The sequence below is a fragment of the Halichoeres trimaculatus genome, unplaced genomic scaffold, assembly GCF_033239565.1.
Source record: "Halichoeres trimaculatus isolate MK-OKI-2021-1 unplaced genomic scaffold, fHalTri1.1 fHalTri1_scaffold_18, whole genome shotgun sequence".
NCBI classification, from domain to species: Eukaryota; Metazoa; Chordata; class Actinopteri; order Labriformes; family Labridae; genus Halichoeres; species Halichoeres trimaculatus.
In genome coordinates, this window is record NW_027437196.1 from 9,087,189 (window position 1) to 9,109,200 (window position 22,012).

General features: G+C 39.9%; 1 protein-coding gene across 5 annotated transcripts in view; it reads right to left on the minus strand.

The window, feature by feature from the left end:
• Positions 1-2,654: 2,654 nt before the first annotated feature.
• The window catches only part of smarcd3b (SWI/SNF related BAF chromatin remodeling complex subunit D3b), a 50,680-nt gene continuing 31,322 nt past the window's right edge, over positions 2,655-22,012 (minus strand). For 2 of the 5 annotated variants that reach the window (XM_074693526.1, XM_074693527.1), the window contains 11 exons: positions 19,883-19,925; positions 16,078-16,200; positions 15,786-15,911; positions 15,060-15,155; positions 8,042-8,143; positions 7,583-7,744; positions 7,374-7,471; positions 6,147-6,282; positions 5,653-5,775; positions 5,162-5,263; positions 2,656-5,055 (listed from right to left, as the gene is read on the minus strand). In XM_074693526.1, coding sequence (XP_074549627.1) covers positions 5,002-5,055; positions 5,162-5,263; positions 5,653-5,775; positions 6,147-6,282; positions 7,374-7,471; positions 7,583-7,744; positions 8,042-8,143; positions 15,060-15,155; positions 15,786-15,911; positions 16,078-16,200; positions 19,883-19,925 — 1,165 coding nt within the window. In that variant the 3' untranslated portion in view covers positions 2,656-5,001. Of the gene's footprint in view, positions 5,056-5,161; positions 5,264-5,652; positions 5,776-6,146; positions 6,283-7,373; positions 7,472-7,582; positions 7,745-8,041; positions 8,144-15,059; positions 15,156-15,785; positions 15,912-16,077; positions 16,201-19,882; positions 19,926-22,012 lie in introns of all 5 variants that reach the window. The other 3 variants (XM_074693524.1, XM_074693525.1, XM_074693528.1) reach the window with 3 other exon arrangements.

Sequence of the window (22,012 nt, forward strand, 5' to 3'; positions counted from 1 at the left end):
TGAGCACAAAGTCTCCTGCGTGTTTCAGTCTCATTTGATAAAAATAACTGTTTGTTGATGTGTTTGCAGCGTGCTTTGTTCTGGAGCCTTCTATTATCTGCTTGGCAGAGCTGAAGAAAGGCAGGAGAAATTAGTCGTGATGGCGTGCTTATATTCAGAATAATACATTTTGAAGTCAGCCCATTTTTGCCCAAAAGCTCTACTGCAGTGCCTGAAGCCAGTGAACACTTTGTTCCAGCCCACCCCGCCTCGTCTCCTCACATTAAGTCAGTAATTCCCCACCCCAGCCCGGGCCTCCCTGGGTTTTTGGCAAGTATTCTGTACACATGTGTCTTCAGGGAGAGAAGTGAACCCAGTGCCCAGAGGCAGGGTTGTGTCTACCTAGCCAAGGTCTGCTACGTAGCGTGGTTGGTTAACCTTCACAGCAAGATGGTTGAATGAGCTGAATGGCCTTCTTCACACAACCTCCGACCCTCCCCCAGCCGCAAAACTTCTCCGTGAGAGAGTCAGTTGGCTCGGGAGGATAGTGGATCAGCAGTGAAAGAAGCTCTTTCTGAGGTGGAGCTGCAGTCGGCTTTAGAGTTCTGCCTCCACCTGCTTCGTGTGGTGAGGTCAGCGCACAATAAAACTTCTGTCTGCCACAGTGAGGAGGTTCAACTCGCCAATCAACACCTTCCTCATGCAGAGTGTGACGGTACTCTTTTACTAAAGGGTCATTTAGCACAGTGATATATTCAGACCTCTTAACTTATTAAAACTAGAACAGAATACAAAGACATTTTTATTGACAGAGTGCAGAGCTGCTGTTGTTAAAAACCGTGAGACCACAAACATCAAAGCATTCTTTGATGCCTTTGATGTTTGATTGGAACAGCTGCCTCTCAAATCAATTCAAACAATGGCTGTAAGAGTTTTCTTAAAACCCAGTTTTTATCGTGAATTTAGATCACACAGTCCAGCCGGCTTATTCTTCTCTTCTCTTAATCGCACGTCTTTCAAGCTGTTTGAGGTTGTCTCATTTTATGAGCAGCTTGAAAAGCATGTGTCTGAAATGGCGGAAAACCTCTTGAAAAATCAACTAATGTTTACAAAAAAAGAAAGCTGAAAATCAACTTTACTTCATAAAATGACACCTCCCTTTGTATGAAATGTAAAAAAAAAAACAAATTTAGAAAGCGTGTGATGCTTTTTGGTTCAGATACCAAACAAATAATTCATGCAATGAACAGGGAAAATCACACTTTATCCCCAGATACACAATGGCCAATTTAAACAAAACCAGATCCCAAAACTTTCCCGATTGGAAGCTTTTTATTCAGACATAAATGCCATGCTTTGTGATAATCTCTGAAAGTACTATGTGTAAACTTTTTATTGTAGGAGCAACTTAAGTAGTTAATTGTTTAAATCAGAGTGACATAACCTGTGTGTGTGTGACCTCACTGATCCCAGGATGATATTTCTATCGGGTGCTGAGTCATCATCAAATTATGTGTGACTGCTAAATCAGATTCAAGCCTTTTATTTTTTCTTAAGGCTCATATTAGAAGTCCTGTTTTTAATTTGTGCTCAAGTCAGCAATATACTTGGGAATCTTCTGGGTAAAAAAAAAAGTTCCCATGATCGATTAAATGTTAAAATTCTTTGAATATCTTAAGTCAACTCATAAAAACATCAAAGTCCTGCTTTGAAAACTGGAAAATGTACATGGATTTAGCTGTTATGCGTGGTGAAGTTTTTTTTTACAGCAGTATTTGGTTCAAACTCACATTTTTTTTTCTGTAAATACTTAAGTTAAAGCTTATTTTGACGGCTCATATTCCACAAGGTTTTATGAACGCACTTCTTATGTGCTTTTAAAAAAGATATTTTCAGCTTTGTGACAGAATATTATCACGCTAATCACAGAAACATTTCTAACAGTTTACTACTTCGTCTTGAGAAGTTGGTGATTCTTTTTAAATGTGTATTAGGCACATTAAATCTTACCCTTTTTGACCTATTAAAAGTTTTGTAATAAAAAGTTAGGAGAAGGTTTACCCTTAATGAGAAGGGCATGAAAAATTTTAACCTGTTGCAGTACCTCCAATTTAAAGTAAGTCAGATAGCAACTGTAAAATATGCTCATGAAGCAGCAATTTATCTGCCCACTGTGATAAAAAAAATAGGAAAAATAGAAAAGCACTCGGAGAGCACAGACCTCTGCCAAGCATATTGTGATTGTCATGCAACACTTTAGTCCTACTTTAATGTTATACCCACTTTCAGCAGACTGTCTGCTACAATTTGGTGTTAGTTGCAGGTTTGTACAATAGTAGTACATATTTCATATTCTGGATCTTAGTGTCCAGAATATTGCCAGGGTCTGGATGGTGACCTTGTCTTGTATTGTTTTGCAAAGCAATCTGACCATTAATCGTGGAGTTATATACACATGTGGTGAAACCAGCCCTATCTCACAATGATAAAGAATCCTGTAAAAATATCCTAGATCCAGACGGTGATCTGGATCACCTCCAAAATTTAATCACTTCTTTCTTATCCCATTTTGAACATTTCCTGAAAATTTAATCAAGATCTGTTTGTTACTTTTTGAGTTATGTTGTTCACAGACAAACAAATAGACAAACTCTCCCAAAAAAACACAAGTAATAAGACACGTAGGATATCATGGCATTTACAAACTTTGGCAAGCGCTTCTTTATTTACATCCAGGCTGTCTCATAATGTCACAGCTGTTTTCCCTTTTTCATCTTTTCTTGTAGAGTGTGATCTCTTTACAGACGTACAGTATCATCATATGTACCGTCATCTCCTCAACCCCCCCCCTGTTGGTGACACTCTGAAGACTGTAAAGGGAGAGGAAGAGAGAGCGGCTCCCACTCTTCACAAACACATGCAGGGAGTGGGTCATACATGTCAACAGTATATGTCAAGGGTTTAGAAACAGGAGGCGCAGTAGTCTGTTTACATTTCTCAGAGTTTCTGGCTCACCCAGGAGATGCAGCTTCTGGTTTCCACCACAAGAGGGTGCTAGAGAATCAGTGACAACAAAGTGAATGCCCCGGCCTTACAAAGACAGCGAACCTCTTCAGGTTCTAAAGATACTACCAATGACTACTGTTTCTCCTCTAATGAGTGCAGTTAATATAACTTAGTAACAAAAACACAGCTCAGAAAAATCACACCTACAGTTAGTTGCTGGTAGGGCATATCATTTTTGGCAAAAAAGTTTCCAGAAGGCATTTCATTACAGAGACAAATATGCCAGCTTTTTGTATTTACACACACTGTCCCGTTAGATGTATCAGTTAATGTCCATGGAGCATGCATAGGTCATCGGGAAATCATCTAATCACTTCCTGTATGCTGGGATATTAAAGAGGCTCTCACCCGATCCGAATGATAATCCCGACAAAGTCACAGCACAGTGCAAAGAAAACCAAAAATCTGCCAGCTGAAATCAAAAAACAAAAAAACTCCATCTGACATTACAACATATACATACAGGTCGTTAGAAAACACGTAAAAGAAGAAGGATGCAGATTATTTCATGTTACAGCTACTGATGTCCAAAGTCTTTGTTGCAGCATCCAGCTCCCACGATCGTGACGGGATGGACTGAAAATAACCCGACCCCAGATAGTACACAGAGGAACGCTAACATTCCTGCCCTACTAATGCAAAGCTCATGGAGCTCCCATAATGCACCATGTTACTCACGCACACACAGGCGCACACACTCTTCCCTCCCAAAAACCACCCACCCATCCAACCCCCCCAAAAACAAACACACAGATGATCTGTCGTATACTGTACAGTCGGCCCCCTTAAAGGGGAAACACATATTTACATTCACATCTCTAGAAAAGAAAACTGCATTTGTCTTCTTTGTGTAAAGAGAGTAGAAAAGGACAAAACTCTTCACAGCTGGGTTTTAGCGTTTCCATGCAGTGACTTCAATCAGCTACCAAAGAAATATTTCAGGTTAAATTTTAACCCCAATGATGACATCTCCGCACTGTCTCTCAAACCCAGGAGTGGACAGTTTTGCCCGTTTCATCTGCATTTCAGTGATCATGTTCTCTTTTTCTCGTTGCAACCTTTGGTAACACCTTCAAGACATTAACTGGCAAAATATTACACAAACAAGTTCCAACATGTATCATAGGCATATTATCTTTTTGCTATGATTAAGGGAAGAAAAAGCTTTTATTAGTGTTCATATTTTTTTTTTTTATCGATCAATACTGCTTCATCCTTCATCAAACACCATAAAAAAACACAATTCTTGTTCCACAATAATACTTGGGTTGATGTAACAAATACTGATGCAGGGTTTTCCGTAAAAAGACTGGCGACATAACTTAACATCCACATCTTTCCCTTTAACTTCATGTGTCCCACTTCACTGGGCTTTGCTGGTGTAATTAATCAATCTCAGAACAAATGAAAACACTTGATTCCCGCCCGGCCCACCCCAAAAGGAAAAAAAAAAAAAAAAAGAGTTCAAAAAGAGTTGAAAAACATAAAAAATTCAGACTCCCGCAGAGAGCTGTGCTGTTCTGCGCTGATGGACCTTGACGTCCGGTTACATCATGTACACTTCTGTCCGACGCAGTGGCAGATCTTGCCAGAAACACAGTACTCTGTGTGTGTGTGTGTGTGTGTGTGTGTGTGTGTGTGGTGTGTGTGTTTGTGTGAAAGAGCAGCTGGCTCAGAGTTCATCTTGACGTGAATTGTGACGTATTTACAGAGCAGAGAGGATGGAGAGATGCTGAGGATGAGTGTGGTCTTAGTGCATTTAACACATGCAGTTAATGTCCGAAACAAGGAACGAATGTGCATCAAGATCCAGCCTCCAAAACCTACATGTGGCTGCAATGAAAACCTCCTCTAATGTGAAAACCTCAGCGATGAGGTAAAACAGCGATGTCTTCACACACACATCCAAAAACAAACACTCAGGCTCCTAACTTCAGAGTTTCAGCAGGCCTTGGTTTAGGTGTTGCGGACAGCTAAGGCCTGTTCCAGCTCCTGCCTCCTCTGCTGGATCTGGAGGGAGCAGAAGTAGAAAAAAATTAAACCAAACGTCATCAGACCTGGAGGGTTCTTTTGAGGTGAAAGGAAAAGATAATTAGGCGGCACTTTTTTCTCTCACCTTGCAGTAGAAATAGCGGCTGACGGCCTCCTGGGACCAGGGCTGGTGGTAAAATGCGGCCCTTCTTTCCTCTTCAGGGTTCCCCACTACATCCGTCATTAACTGCAGCCAATCAGAAATAAAACCCATAATTAACATCACATATGAGTCAAACCCTAACAATTCTCTGTATCATTTAATAATCCTTTTTCTAGAGGAGAGTAATTATTGTGTCATTGTTAGGTCAAGCTCCCTCTTGAACAACCAGTTTCAGCCACTAGGGGTCACCAGCTGTGCTGTTTAACTCTTCAAAACTCTGACTTGGAATGTTCTCGCTGCTTCCCTTACTCTTCTTGTACCCTAAAATGTCTGCAGTGGCTTCAAAAAACCTTAATTGCTTAAGATAAATAAAGACTCTTTTGATTTTCATCTCTTAACCTCAATCTGAAGAACACATGTGAAAGAATTGGCTGTAACATGAGTGTGTGTGCGTAAAAATAGTGGTGAGGAACCTTAAGGTCTCGGCTCTGGGATTTGAGCCAGTCCTGAATGTAGCCTTTGGGATCTCTGGAGAAACTGAGCATGAAGTCCCTCTGGATCTTCAGCTGGTTGATGGACTCGATGGTCTCATGGATCTGAAAAAGAAGGACAAAGACTAACTGAATTTTTGGGAAAAGGAGGCGTTTTTACAAGAGAAGATTCCAGATAAAAAGACTTACGATAAGATGAATGCCCACATTTTGAAGTAAAGAGTCTTAAAACCTTGAAAAAAGTGGTTCTCTTCTGTAGAATTAAAGTTGTAGGTGATATTTTTTACGCCGATGATTCAGTGGTGTAATGTTACAATGGAAAGCTCAGCTCATTTCATTTTGCAAGTCTGCAACTACCAAACAACTTCACAGAATTCCTGCTTCACATTCTTCTTCATCACCTCTGCATGATTTACAACAAAAATAAGTCAGAGTCAGGGTGAATTAGTGTCTGTGAGATATGGTTGTGATCTCACCTTGTTGTCGAGCGAGGCGATCTCCTGCTGGTTGGCGGTGGAGAGGAGGAAGCTGCTCATCTGGCTCTTCAGGGGGTCCTCCACCTCGACGTCAATGTCGTAGCACGCCGTCTTTTTCTGGTCGTTTGGATCCACACTGAAGGAATTAAAACAGTAGAAAAAAAACGATGAATGCATGAAAAGCCTTAGCTGTAATTTTAAGCAAACTTTTCCTTGGTTAATTAAAAACATCCCTAAATGCCAAAATGGTTTTTGTTATGTATATTAAAAAACATCAAAAAAAGAGTGTATGCTACAAAGAATAGCTTGATTACTTCTTTCAGTCCAATTTAGGATTAAATATTTGCATGCAATTTAAGTTCGGTGCCATCTGGGAGCACTAGGATGTCTCAGTCTGAGGTAGGGAGAGCACACCTCTCCTCTCTTTAATGTGAGTTGTCTCACTGCCTCCACTAAAGAATTAACTACCTGCATTTTTGGCTGTTTAGCTCTATCTTTGCACCTTGTCCTTCCACATGCCTATGTGGACTGCCAAAGTCTGAGGTAGGGAGAGCACACCTCCCTTTCTCTATTAGGTGCATTGTCTAACTAACCTGACACGCCAGACGGATTCATATATCCGCCACGGAAATATTTCACTAGTCCATCTGGGTAGCAGCTCTTTGGATGTGTTTTCAGAGGACCTTCAAAAAAATCAGCAGCTGGTGATTGGACGACCGTTCTGATTGACACAATCACCACTGACCAACCTACATCAAGCCACGAACAACTACAGGAACACAGGAAACAGCTGTGATAATGACGTTAGACGACTGCTGCCGTTTTTGTAAAGTTAACTTAAGAATCAAAGGAACGCTGACAAGCACGCCTGCTCGTCACTTTCACTGCCCCGCCAGCTACCACCTCTCTTTCCTGATTGGGCCGGTCAGAATTTAGCCGAGTGAATTTGTTGGCTAATGAAGCCTGGTAAAATGGATCTCCAGGATTTCAGAAAATGAATCAGGCAGCTCCATCTGCTCTGTGAGGTTAATGTCTCACTATCTCCATGTAAGAATTAACTAGTTCCATGTAATAAGCCAGAACATGAAGTGGGGAGAGCACACTTCCACTTTATTTCATTTGCATACATAAAAAGCCAAGACAGGGGGAGCAGCAGCAAAGACTTTAAAGGGTACAGAACAGAGCAGTGATTAGTAATGATACATATGACACTAAAGAGAACCCTACCTGATGACGTGGTTGATGACGATAGGGTCGGGGGGTAACAGAAGGTTGGTGAGACGTTGAGGGATCTCGGAAAACTTCAGCCGTGGGCAGTCAAAGATCTGTACAGTGGGGTGAAATATTACAGCTCTGGCAAGACACTTGATTCATGTATTGAAGGTGAACTAAGGTGACAAACTCTGCATGTCGTCCTTCTCCGGAGAGCCTCATACCTGTTGGAAGTACTTGTCACAGTTGATGTATTCCTTGTCATGGGAGTCCTGCAGCTTGTTGGTCTTGACATACTGCCAGAGGGCCTGGATGATGCAAGAGCGAGTCTGTGTGTGAATTCCAAGCAGTCGAGCCAGGCGAGGGTCCAGCTTGAACTGGGGAGGCTGCGGAGACGATATAATCACATTACAACATTTATTTACACCCACCTTCCTCGCAGCCTTTACATCATATCTGACTTCCTTATCATATTCCCGCGGCTTACAGTGATGTCAGGTTTGAATGGAGCCTTTGAAAGCACTCTGTAATGTTTTTGTAGACTGGTGTTATCATTGATTCGAGGCCTGCAGGATGTCTCTACAACAGCTGATTTCACGGAGTGGATTAGTCACACAGTTGTAACAGAGGAGAGTCTATTTCGGGATGGAGTTGTGAGCTGCAGTGAGACTTTGTGTCCTCACCTGGTAGTCCAGCATCAGCAGCAGAGTGCAGCGCACACTAACATCTCCTGGCCTTTTCACCTGGAAGCCGTCTGTCTCCTGGGTGGTGGGTGTGCGATGCCACTGAAAGAGAAAACACAACACAGTGACTGTACGTCCTAAACTGAGCCTCTTTATTCAGACTGTTAGTTTCACACTTCAGTTTCTGTTTATTTCACACTTGAGTCATGAAAATTAATTCCTGCCTTAACTGCGAAAACCTATTTTTTTCTCATTCAGCTCCCCGTTATGAGCAGTCTGATTTTACAAGAACACAAGCTTTTGCTGCCAAAGTTACAACAGTTTATTATTATTATCGGTGTTTCTTGCATGTTAATTTCTTCCATGCCTTTCCCTCAAACGCGGACAGGAAAAATTGGAAAACTTGATGTGTCATGTTTGCCAAACCAACCAGTTTCTAACAACGTAGGAATGACAGTTTTGAGGTTATTTATGTTTCCAGCGAGTGACTCAAATGTGGTTAAACAACACCCACAAAGCACTGATCCTGCAAATTAACCCAAAAGGCAACGTGGCGAAAGGAATCTTTATGTCAGCTGGTCCAGGATTTTGGTGTAGACCAGAGTTTACGGTCTTTTTTTTTTTTTCGTGTCGGCCAGTTTGGCCGTTGATATTCCGCAATTTTGGTAATATTGAGCAATGGTACAACAAAAGCTCTGAATAGTCATAACTGCTGAATAAGTCACATTTACAAGCAACAAAACACAAAACTGTTCCATCAAATTTAGCTATCAATACTAATTAGTTGTTCGATGCTGGGCTTGAGCGCAAAGTTTTACTTGCGTTGTTTAAAGAAATACAGGACTACAGAAATAATCCTGCTAAATCGTCACTTCTAGGCTTCCTATACATGTGTGTCAGAGTCTGTGTCTGCCTTAACCCCCTCCTCTGCCTGTGTGCTGATGATTTGGTTGTATCGGGATGTTTCTGGGGGGAGAGTATGGTTTCCTCAGCCAATCACAGAGCACCCAAGTGACTTTGCATGTTCAATTAATCAATCAGTCTTTGTTTAAATGGCACCAAATCATAGCAAACGTTATCTCAAGACACTTTCCAAAAACATGAATAGTTGATAAGTGAGTGAACAAAGCTGTCCTGAGGAGCTACGAAGAAATACACACCCAAAGTGAAACAAAACATCAAACAGATAAAGCTTTTTGCTAAACGACGGTGAAGCTTGGCTAAACTTTTACTTGCTTTCAGGAACTTGGAGAACAGCTTGAGACGAAAAGTAGCGTAAGTTAGCTTTCTGCCAACCAGGCATGTGTCAAATAACCCAGTGATTAGTTTGTGCTAACATGCCAAGTCAGGTGCACAGCTCTCAAGTTTCTCCCACGTAGAAACATGATGCTGAAGGTGGTTGCTGTGCTGATTAGTGTGTTCACATAGGCACAGTTAGAGGCTGTTGGCACTGAGCCTTTAACGGTTGGGTCATAAATCTACTACAGTCCGCCCATACAGGAGTCTCGCTTTTTAACAACAGTCTGACAGGAGTTGATGTTAGGCTACATCTTCGTCTGTTCTTTTGAAATCACAGAAGAAGCATTTTCCTGCTGGTTAATTGCACATCGCACTTTTTTTCTGTGCGCCGCTCCTACACGACACTTGATAAACATGACATGTGTTTGGGTGAAAGCAAAAGGAAAACTGTGCTTCACTTCACCGTTCTGAATAAATGTTTCAAGTAGAAGTGTAGACCCCATTCATATGGCCAGCTTTTTTCTGACTTTTTTTTTCATGTAAATAGCCAAGAAATACCAGCTAACATCATTTTTGGTCCATGATAAAATATCTAAAAAAACTTTTGGAAATATGTTCACATTTAGTTATACTATCTTTAATCTCTAGGCCCCCGTTTACACAACAACGTTTCATCTGAAAACGCTGAAATGCAGTGAAGAAAAATCTGCGCGAGGGACTGAAAACGCTGTAGTAAGCATGCCAGGCCTGTAGTCGGCGCTACAACTGTCTTATCCAGAGGCCGCTTTTGGGAGATCTCCACCGAAGTAGAGTTGAGCCGATCATCTGGTGTATTGTGGAACACTAGGTGCAATAGTGGAGCAACAGATGCACATTTTGTATAAAGTCAGTCAGAAGATACAGTAGATTGAGCAGCACAAGCACAACACGGCAGTTTGCTATGATCGTAACAACGGCACTGTCGTACTGTTGAATGTGCTCGTGAGGAGCGGAGTGTGAGGTCAGTGTTCCAACTGAAAACGCCGGTTAACCGTTTACATGGCAACGGTGTCGGCAGCGTTTCAGAAAAATCCCACTCTCGAGTCCGTTTTCAGAGTTTGCGTTTTAGGTCGGCTGAAACACCGTTTTCGTGTTAACCCGAGGCTGAAACACAGCAATACTTCCGCTTTTCACCCTAAAACCATTGTCGTGTAAATGGCCCCTTAGTCATTTTTACAACAACTCTGGGCATGACCAGAATTTGAACATACTACTACACACACACTACTAAAATTTGAAAGTTGAGTGAAACTGACCTAAATCTGTCAAAAGGTTGACTTGCTGTGATATTTGCAGATATATTTGTTTCTCATATTAGAAACTTGATTGACTAAAAACCTTCATTACACATTAGCTAGGGATGTCCCGATATTACATTTTCACTTCCGATACGATACCGATACTGCAGCATTGAGTATTGGCCGATACCGATATCAATCTGATACGATATCAGCATTAAACATGCATACTTTTATTACTTATTCTGTAGTGTGTCTGAAAAAAATGAAAAAATGACCCATTTATTATTTACCAATGGGTACCAGAAACTGCTTATATCGGAGTGTTTATATCGGAGTGCTTATATTGGAGATTTTAGATGCATTCCGATACGATACCGATATTTGTATTTTTGCTGATATCGGACCGATATCCGATATCAATATTGGACTGGGACACCTCTAACATTAGCTAAACCACAAGGCCAGCATAACCTTATTCAAATGCCTTTTTAATTGTGCTCAGAGCTACATCTGTAAGCTAACAAGCTATAGCCACTGATACTCAAGCTGTTAATTTTGTGTCCCTGGACTGATTTTAAAAAAAATATGCCCTCGAAGACAATGACAAAATATTTCAAATTATTTTTAATTACCCAAAATATCACAAAATCTACCACTAAAAACAAGTTAACATGCTCAGATCAACTGAAATTTAACAAAGACATAGGTTAGCTAGAGGCTTTTTTGTCATTGCATTGAACTCAAGGTCTCAATACTTGTCACCTTGATATTTTATGTCAATGAGAAACCCCAACCTCCAGTTTGAAGACCAATTTCGTTAAACTTAATTGGTTGACAAAATTTAGGTTTCAAAGTTTTCAACTCCTGTCAGCATGTTGGCATGTTTCACAGTAGGCATGTCACTCTGCATCTGTGACAAGCAGAAGTGATCTTTTTAACCTTGTGCATTCAGTCTGTGGTTTGGCAAGAAGTCATATCTGCAAGCTAGTGGTGCACAAATACTGTACAACCATGACAGCAAAAATCAAACTACAGTAAATATCAAACAATTGAAAAACAAGTGTTCATGGAAGATTTTATTTACATTTCTAAGAGCCTCCAACATACTAAAACACAAACCAAATATTATTCAAATCTCCAGTGTTCTTAACTGCTCAGAAAGTGAAAAGAAAAGCACTTGAAACACCATCTTCACTGCTGTGAATTACACTAAATTGGCATGCAATCCAGAGTAATGTTTTCCTCCAACCAATGGCTGCCTCAGAACGGATTAAGCACTTATTGTACCTCAAGGTAGAGAAAAATTTCTTTTGATGGAAAATCATTCAAAGCGAAGCATCTGAGTGCCTTGCTAAAAGACCCTCTCAAAAGGAGGAACCTTGAGAAGTCATGAAATTCACTCTTAGAGTGGCTTTTTTAAAGTCAGTACACTTTGTGAGGATACAAAGAGAAGAGCAGCTAATGATTGTTTTTTTTTTTAGGCATAAGCACTTGTTTTCTCCACTTCTCAAAAGCTAGATGTTAAAACAACCTTGCAATGTGGGAAATAAAAAAATAAAAAATCTTTCTCCTTTATAAAAATCAATTTGGAGGGAATGAGAAAGGGCAGTCCAATCACTCGGTTCGTTTTAATTTGTATCGATCTATTAAACGTGGAAAAAGGGAGCGGGTTCGTTGGGGTGGCCGTAGCTGGAGAATTAACAAGGTTTCACAAAGTAACAATTTCATGTGAATAGTTTTCTTTTGCATGATGAGGAAGCCGACACTGACCCTGACTGTGTGCGCGGTAGTCAGCGGTCCTATTCACTGGATGTGCAAAATACCTTGGCCTCATGTGGCTAATGGATGAGAACTCAAAAGAAAGTGACCAAGAGGTGGGCTGTCCAAATGTGAGCATTGTCAATAATTGGCTGAAAGAGCTAGCATTGATGCTGCCATCAAATTCTAGGGGAAACAGAATTTTGCAAAGAAATATCGATTATGGCTGCTTTAGAAAAAGGTATAATCAGGCAACAAAAAACCCGCCTAAGTTTGCCACAGTTGTTTTCCTCAACAGTAATGAGCATTTTTATAAAGAAACAAGTCTGACTGGTGTTCGTCACTTTACAAGTTAGCTGTAATTTTTTCTGACACTTAACAGATGTTTAATTTCAAATCAAATGAGTCGGAGCGATGATTGACATTATTTTACCTTGGGTTGTATCTAATTGTGTGCCACACTTACAGAGGTCATAGTGGTCACTGGTTCAAATCCTGCCCCTCTCTACTTCCCACATATCTTGTCTCTCTTTGGCTAACCTATAGAGTCAAGGCAAAAATGCCCAAAAATATGACAAAAAGTTAAACATAAACCTATCCAAAATCTTGGGTCTCTTGCAAGGTTATAGTAGTTTCGGATTTGTCATTATAGTTTAGTTTTAGTTAGTTTTGACATTTTATTTTCCATTACAGTTTAGTTTTAAGTAGTTTTAGAGCAGGAATTCTAGTTTTTATTTAGTTTCGATTTTTGCAGCAAGGCTTAGTTTTAGTTTTAGTTTAGTTTTAGTTTTTTCATACCTTATTGACCAGGTGCAGGATTCAAAAGGGTCAGAGTAAATATTTTGTAATACAGTTTATTTTCCAGTTCAACATAGTGCTCACTGCTCAGTCAATGCTGATACTGATGTTGGCTGCTGCCTTAAACACATGAATATAATATAAACTTAGTATAAAAAATATAAACATCAATTATATAAAATAATTTTGACATAAATAACATAAAAATAATATCAACAAAAATTATATATAAAAAAAAACAATATAAAATGAGCTTCAATAAATAAAAACTTGGACTCTGTAACAATAAAGGCAGACTCAAATACAATAAAAACTTGGACTCTGTAACAATGAAACTATTACAGATGCTCTAATTTATTCCTCCACTATGTTTCGTCGCAGCACAGAGCACAGCCAGTCAGTGCAGTAAACAAGCTCGTCCCTATATGTCGCTGTGATGGTACTGTACAGCACTGACAACTGCCTAAAACTGTCGTAAAATTGGTTGGGAAAATTTGTTGGATTAATTTAAATCCTAAAGGCTTTTAATATTGTCAAAAACTATAACTAAGGGAATTTTGTCTATCATTTTAGTTAGTTTCAGTTAGTTTTGTGAACGCAAGATACAGTTTTAGTTTACTCATCGTTTTTGTTTTCTTTTCTAGTTTTTATTAGTTTGAGTTAACTGCAATGTATTTTAAATTTTAGTTTTCATTTTTAGTTTCGTTTTAGTTAACTACTATAACCTTGGTCTCTTGTCTGTTAAAGTATGGAGAGACTGGAAACCACTATTTTACTATATCCAGGGGTGGAGCCAATGTGGTCGGCTCCAACATCCCAAACTTTGATTGGCTTGTGCTTTTTCGGGGATGAGATTTTTGTTACAATCAACTTTCTTGACTTGACTCAAATATCAAACTATGCATCCTGTGCAGAAGCGCTAAAAACTGCAGTTCCTTAAGTGTCCACTTGAGGCTGGTTACAGAAGCACCAGGAACCACATACACACCAATTTTAAAAAAGCTGTTTACAATCTGGGAAAAAAATTAAATAGCTAATGTCTCCTGCAGGAATAAAAAACATGTTATAACTCTTTTTTTTATTATTATTATTATTCAACTTACTAGTTTTGGCCATATAAGGGCATGGCTGACTTGACTGACAGGTGGGCACCTCATAGCTGTCTGCAAAAAAGCTAAAGGTCCACTGCTTGGTCTCATCCAAACAGTAACAAAGCTAGGATGAGTTCATCATTTTTAATATTACCTCCATAGACCACTGGCTTCAAAACTCAGCCTTTAGAAATTCAGTTTTTGAGAAGCTAAGATTTAGTTTCTAATTTTAGTCTGATCAAAACTTTTGATACTTTAATGCCAATAGTTAAAGCAGGTATTGTTTGTGATGACAGAAATGGTACAAATTTGTGCACTAGTTTAGCTAACCCAGTCTAAAAAGTCTTGCTCTGTCCAAAGCTACATCCAGCTTACCCGTTCAAATATTACTTATTAAGTGAAATTACACCAGGAAGTTAAATATGTAATTAAAAAAACCTCAAAGTGACTAGCTAGCAATTTCCGAGACATAGCCCTTAAAATCAGTGAAGCACAGAACGATTTTAAACTATTCTCGGGAAATACTTCAGGTTGTTTTATTCAGAGGTTGAATTTGCCTTTTTACCCCTTGTATTCAGTTTAAGCTCAGCTGCATTATGCTTGTAATGATGTCACAGTGGAAATACTCACAGGTTACTAGCATATTAGCATGTTTTTAGCAGCATCTAAAAGGGTGGTGTTAAAAACAAAGATGTGAAAGCACAGTAACTGATTGTCTCAAAAACACTGACCCTCATACAACTCTTAAATAGGCTTTGGCCACGTTGAACGAGGGGGCCAAAGGTTGACCACAGCGTGAAGATTTGAAACGCGCTTCTATTTGTGAAAGCAGCAGTCGTGTTTAAAACTGACCTCAACCAGGTGGTTGTCTGGGCCGTAGAGGTCTTTGTCCAGCTCGATCACCAGACTCTTAAAGAAGGAGGAGAACTTCTTCTTCTGCTTCCCCGGCTGTGAAAGAAGACAGAGGGAGGTGGTAAATGATTCGCATCAGATGCAAGGTAAAGAATGTTAAAGCAAAGAGTTATTAAGAAGTTTTTGCTTAATACAAAGTTAATCATGAGAAACCCACAAAAGGCCGAGTACCATCAGAAAGAAACTGAGACGGTAGACATTCTCAGGGTCCACTTCCTGTGAGCTCAACCAGAAATATTTGTGGTTTGTGAAAACTTAAATGCTTCCTACCGCTGTGAAATGACGGCCTTGCCCCCAGACTGCTGAGAACATCAGAGCTTTCTAAAGGGAGGCTTACAGAGCAAAACAAATGTAAGATCTGTCTCTACTTTAATCTGCATTCACGCGCTCCCTCTCCATTCATTCACTTTTTATTCCAAGCCAGCCCATTCTTCTCTGTCCCAGGTTGTTTGAGTAAATCATTATAGAGTGTAACTGCTGCCAAAAAATGACCCCGAGCTGCACACATTTATAAATCAATGTGAAGATTATGATCTCACTTATGTTTTTTTTTTACACACACTAAATGAATCTATCACAGCCTGCAGAAGAGCAGTTTCTACTCCTCTAAATTGAATATGTAACTCTGTGTGAATGTGCTGAATATTTTACACAAATGCAACTTACGTCATCCAGAAGCTTTCCCTCCACTCGCAGTTCCCATGATGCAATGCTGCCATCTGAGTCATCAGCATCAGGTCTGGCAGGGTTGAAGGTGTTGGATATGTAAAGCCTCAGTTTACGCTTTTGCTGCTGACACAAGGGGACATGAAATATCCCACATAAATGCACAATCATAAAATGTGATATTAGTATCTAAAATAGTATTTTTGTGTTAGAAGGTGAGAAAAAATGAGGAAAAAAGTCACGCTGCAAGGAAAGCCAGGTCAAACCGCTGTCACTGTTTTTTTTTCCTCACCTTCATCGGTCTCTTCAGAGCTTCCTGGATGTCCACACGCTTACGCATGATGGTCTGGTCCAGTTTGCGCTCGAATGCCAGCAGATCCATGTAAGCCTGGGACTCTGGGACCAGCTCACGGATCTGCTCAGAGAAAAGACATTCAAAACTTTACATCAATACAAGTGAAAGATTTCACTCACACACAAGATAAAAATGTCAGATCTCCTTCTCATGGACCATTTAAACATCAGAAAGGTTTAAAGTAGATTAGCTGAACTTCCTGCCTTCACGCTGCAGGGGTCCAACGTTTGTTTCAAGGACGAGTAGTTAAAAAAGTCTTTTATAAAGGTTCATATAAGATAAAATATGAGAGGAGAGGCAAGGTTTTAGCCCATATTGTTTCTTCTTTTTTGTTATGAGGTGAGGTGAGAAGACATGTAATGAGAAATACTCCTGGCCTGGTTCCACTCAGCACTTTAAAATCCTCAAACTTGCACCAATGAAACTGACAATGTAGTTATTATAATATTAACATCTAACTCATTTTGGGGCAGCTGTGGCATAGTGGTAGAGTATAGAGATAGACCGATATGGATTTTCTGGGGCTGATACAGATGCTGATTATTAGAAATCAAGGAGGCCGATAACTGATATTTGAAGCTGATATTAATTTGCAGTCAAAGTGAGAATATTGGCGTAAAAATTTTTGGACAATACAAACCTTAACACTTAACTGCAATCAAATGCCTTCAAGCATATGTTTATTGAACAGAAGTTTCCCAAAATTTCTATGTAACTGCAATAAAACTGGACAGAATTGAGTCTGTGCTGCGTTTGACAGGCATGTAATGCAGTTGAATTAATTTTCTGTTTGGTTTGGCATGACTGATTTCAAATGACCATCTAGGGCTTCCATAGTGTAGACAGGGAGAAATTCTGTGCAGAGAAGCATCAGAGTCAAAAACAACACAGTTTTGAATGGGTTTCATATCAGTTGTTGGATTAAGACAAAGGCCGATGCTGATATGCCCCAAAATGCAGAATATCGGCCCAATAATCTGCCCGGTCGATATTCTATCCCTAGTAGAGTGTGTCATTTCTAAATTGTAAAGCTGGGGTTTCAACCTGTGTGTGAATGGAATTGGTAAAAACTAAAGGGGAGTAACAGAGCAGCCTCTGCTATCAGTGTATAAATGTGACACATAAAGTATAAGACCATCTAAAGACTAGAGAAGCGCCATCTAAAAAGTATATTGATCCTTTTTTAGTCCATATGAAACATAAAATCTTGATATTAGGTATTTTAGCTACAGGTATTTATTTTAATCAGTGTCTTTATGCCAAAAACTCAAATATAAGGGTGCACATGTGTCCAATTTCTATTCAAGTTATCTCATAACAATTCAAATGAGTCACCTTCAACTGGCAATTCGAGAAATCTTAAGATATAAAAGTCAAAAATAAGGACTCATTGAAATAAAAATATTTGTCAAAGTAGCAAATTTGGATAAATTTAGTTGAACTAATAATACATTTCATTTCAAGAAACTTTAAACCAAAAATTAACGTCTTGAAGGTAGCCTTGCAGTCTAGGTTTGGCCTTGAGTGGCTGGCCCGATTCAAATCCAACCTGTGGTACTTTTCAAGCTTGTCACTTCCCACTCAAGGAATTGTACTGGTAACTTTTGCACACACTACAAAATGAAAAAAAAAATGTTAAAAAAGTCTTGCTTTGTTCTCTAGGGTTGAAGTTTTGACTTTCGAAGTATTTCAATGAGCGCTCTTTCAAGGGCTACTTGAATGAAACTGCCAAAGCAGTTAGAAAATGTGTTGGATAAGTTTCATGAAACAAGCTCTAAGTCTTATATTAAGACACTTTGACAAAAAATGACTTGACAGATTTTTATTAAGTGATTTTTGGGAAGCTTTTTGCCTTTATTGAGAGGACAGCTGACGAGAGACAAAAAATAGGGCAAGGAGGGGGAAGAGATGCAGAGAATGGTTGAAGCTGGGAGTTTAGCCAAAGACCACTGTGATATAGACTATAGTGAGTACATGGGGCGCATTTAAACTACAAGGCCAACTCTGGACACACAACCTGACCACCTGTCCACTTGGACACTTTTAAGCATTGCAAATAATTCAGTCCTCATTCTTGGCCAGCAGTGTATCAAAGAAATATTTCTAGACATGCCATTTATTCAATGTGACTTAAATGACTATGTGTACTTGTGGTTTTTTGTCAAGAAATGCTCAAGTTTCCAGTTTTTATGCTGCACCATATAGATTCTACAACCTGCTTCTTCAAGATAGTGAAGTACAACACTTTAAAAAAAACCCATCAAATTGCTCCTTTAATTTCTCCTTTGCAAACCTCTGAGTTCAAAGATCCACCCACAAGCTGAAAGCTTCTGAATAAACAGTATGCGTCCAAGGTTTCCACTGACAATGACAGACCCAGTCGTATTCTGTCGCTGCACCTTTTAATCAAATGGAAATTTTCCCGGCCTCTGGCGCATAATTTTACACCTCCAAAATCCAGCTGCATACGTAAGCTTATTTCTGAAGAGAGTTTGGGATTTCCATTAGAATTGCAAATAAAGTTCAGAAGGTTTGGACAAACTTTTGGCCGCACAGCGTTGGCTTGTGTTGACACGCCGACCATCAGGTCATCAAATCTAAACAGTGTTAGACTTAAATAACCTCGAGGTATAGATATGTGGGGACAAGGACCTCGAGGCTTTGTCACCAAAAAAACAAAACATGACGTCTACAGGTTGCAGAAAGTGATGCAGAGTTAACTGCAACGGATCTCATTTGCTCAGCGTGAAATTTCTTCTTCTCTGAAGCTTTTTTAAGAGAAGTATAAAAAGTTAAAAAGTCCCTCTGCAGCTGCCCAGTCCACCATTAATTCAGCATTTGATACCAACCTGGCAGCACTGGGGAATAAAAATGAGATGCAAAGTGTGCAGCCAACCAGCCAGGACTCCAACATTACCATACCGATGAAAGTCCTCAGAGCATCAAGGGCTGCTGCTGCTTACTTACCAAACTGTGCACACACACAGACTCCTCTCCTCCAGCTCACTCCTTCTCCTCCCTCCCTCTTCTTCTTCTCTTTCATGTTTCTGTCTAAATGGCTGCCGTCATTGTTCCCTCTCATTCCTCCTCTATCTCCATCTCGCTGCCTTTCACCGGGCTGAGGTGCTGAGCAGACGGACGGGCGAGTGTGGCAGACATTCCCTGTTCCTGACTCATTATTGTGGAGTGGCGCCCCGGCTGTGCCTACTGCTATCTCTGTGTCTGGGTTATGATAGGGGGATAACACCCGAGCCAAGACCCTCACAGTCTCTGGACCTCCACAGCCTCGCTTTGAAAGCTTTCTGTGTTCTAACCAGGAAATGTTGAGGCGGTGTTGTGGCACAGGGCCGAAAAATTTGAGACCACGGGATGAAAATCACAACCTCAGGCGGCGCGGACTCACCTGTGGCAACACTGCGATTCTGCTGCCTCTCTTGGTTCTACTAGTCTTCGCGAATCTGCCATATCCCGCTGACTATTCCAATTTAAATCAATGAGCCACCATCCAAAATAACAGAGTGAAACCCTGCAGAATACCCCTTAAAACCTCCTGATCGCTGCCCTCATCCTCTCCCTTCTCATTTGGAAATAACACATAATCATCTGGCCCTCTGTGCCTTCCAAGAACCCCTGACATCAAACAGGTTTTTTCTGTGCTGCGCACAAAAGATAACAACACACACAAACACAGGAGGAAAAAAATAAATAACAGAGCAACAAAGGTAAAAATATGCAGCCTCACCCTTTGCGGAAGAATCTTGTCTGCCATTTTCCTTCTCTTAGCACTAGAGAGAGGGAGAGAAAGACAGAGAGAAAGAGGAAAAAGAGAGCATGTTACTATGGTGACTGATAGCGTAGCACCCAGGCCATCTGCTAAAATGCTGGGCCATATCCAGCACCCCAGCATCCCAGCTGTGTGTGTGTGTGTGTGTGTGTCTGTGTGAGTGTGTGCTGATGTGTTTGTGTGTAATGCAGCGGTCCACCTGGAGAGTGAGAGCCTCCATCAGCCAAAGAAGTGTCACATCACACATCTCCTGCTTGACATGTATTGGCCGCACAGACACACTCACACACACTCACACACACTCACACACACTGCGGATCCACTGGGGTCGGTGCAGCAGGAGTGGGACGGTGACAGGATGTGTGTTCAAGAGCTTTTAGGAATGCAGAGTCTTCAAGGAGAACGTATGTGTGTGTGCGTGGATATTTTCATTCATGAATTCTTGGCATTTCCTGCTGTGTGAGAACAACTTTTGTTTACCAAAACTGTGTTCGTATACTTACCAAGGACGGGCTACGAGAACAATGAGAAACCTTTGCCAAGTTGAGGCTTTGTCAGAACTTTCTGAGGCTTCTGGATGAAACCTACTGAAAAAGTAACTCCAGAGAGCTCTTTTTTTCTATTTATGTCTTAAAAAGTCTCTCAGGATGGGTAGAAAAAAAACGCTAATATAGCTAATTTTGAAGCCACTGTTGAGTCCCAGGTTGTGTAAATTAAAAACATATGATAATAACTTTTATGTCAACGTGTCCTGATTAGTGAGACACTGAAAAAAACATTGATACAGAAAAATTAAAGAATCCTCAGGGCCACTTTCCATGTAAAACTTCATATTTGATTAGCAAGAGTTAGATGACAGCTAATGCTAACAGCTTAGACTTTGAAAAGGTTATACCATAAGCAAACTTTAATCAACATTTTCTAAACAGGAGACTTCTTTATATGATTAAAACTTTATGTCACTTTGAGGAGGCTAGAAGAAGCATTTTATCACCACATTGGGGAATTAAATGCTGTTAGCTAACAACCAGTTAGCTAGGAGATTTTACATTAGCTAGGAAATGGATTCCTCTCTTGCCTAATGTTTATGCCTAGTTTTCTGTGACATGTAGCACTAAAAACAGACAGTAGTTCATGTTATGCATTAGCCTCTTCCTAGCTAACATCACTTTTAGCTAGGACCAATGCTATTGTTAGCTTGTAACTAGTCTTAGAAGTCTTGTACCAACCACAACAGTGATGTGTTGTTTTGCTGGTGCTAGCAGAAGTAAAAACTAACCAAAACTAATCAAAAAAACAAAACTCTAAGTTTTATTCAGTCATTTTTGTTCTTTAAAGATACTCCTGTTTTAGAGTATTTCTTCTTAAAGTTAACGAAATTAAAACTGAGTCTCCCTCCAAGTGTCTTCACTGAGACAGTTTCACTGCTTTTTTAAAAAAATATTCAGCAAAAGCTAGCAGCTGGCTAGCTTAGCTTGATATGACCTGTAAAAGAGCTACTCAGCTAACCTGGGTATGTCTGATGTAAACAAAACGTGTTATAGCTCAGAAAAAGCTAACCCAAGATTTCTACTGTTTGGTTTCTCAGGAATTTGATTAAAGAAAAAAAAGCTAAGTTGAAAACTCTTGGGATGTCATGATGCATTCAGAAAATGCACATAAACACCTTCACAAGTTAGAACAACTTCAACACAAAAGGCTACAACTTGGTGCCTGATCTGATTTCATATTTGCAATCATTATGCTTAGCAAACAGTGTTGTTGATGTTTAGAAACTTTGTATTAATTTATGATTAATTAATTCATATTATGGCATCACCACCAGTTGTTGGGCAGAGTGGCCAAACATATCGGAAAAGTTGTTTTTTAATACAAGTCTGGTATTTAGCTCTTAATTACAAGTCACGTGTGTTAGCAAAAGCAATATTTTAGCAATTATTAACATCCTAACTTGATTTAATAGTCAGGTAACATAACCAGACTTTCTGAATAGGAAAAATTCAGCATTGGCTTCTGCTCCAAACCAAGACATTTTTTCACCGATTCATTGAAGACATGGTGAAAACATGAGATTTGAAGCCTGCAGGT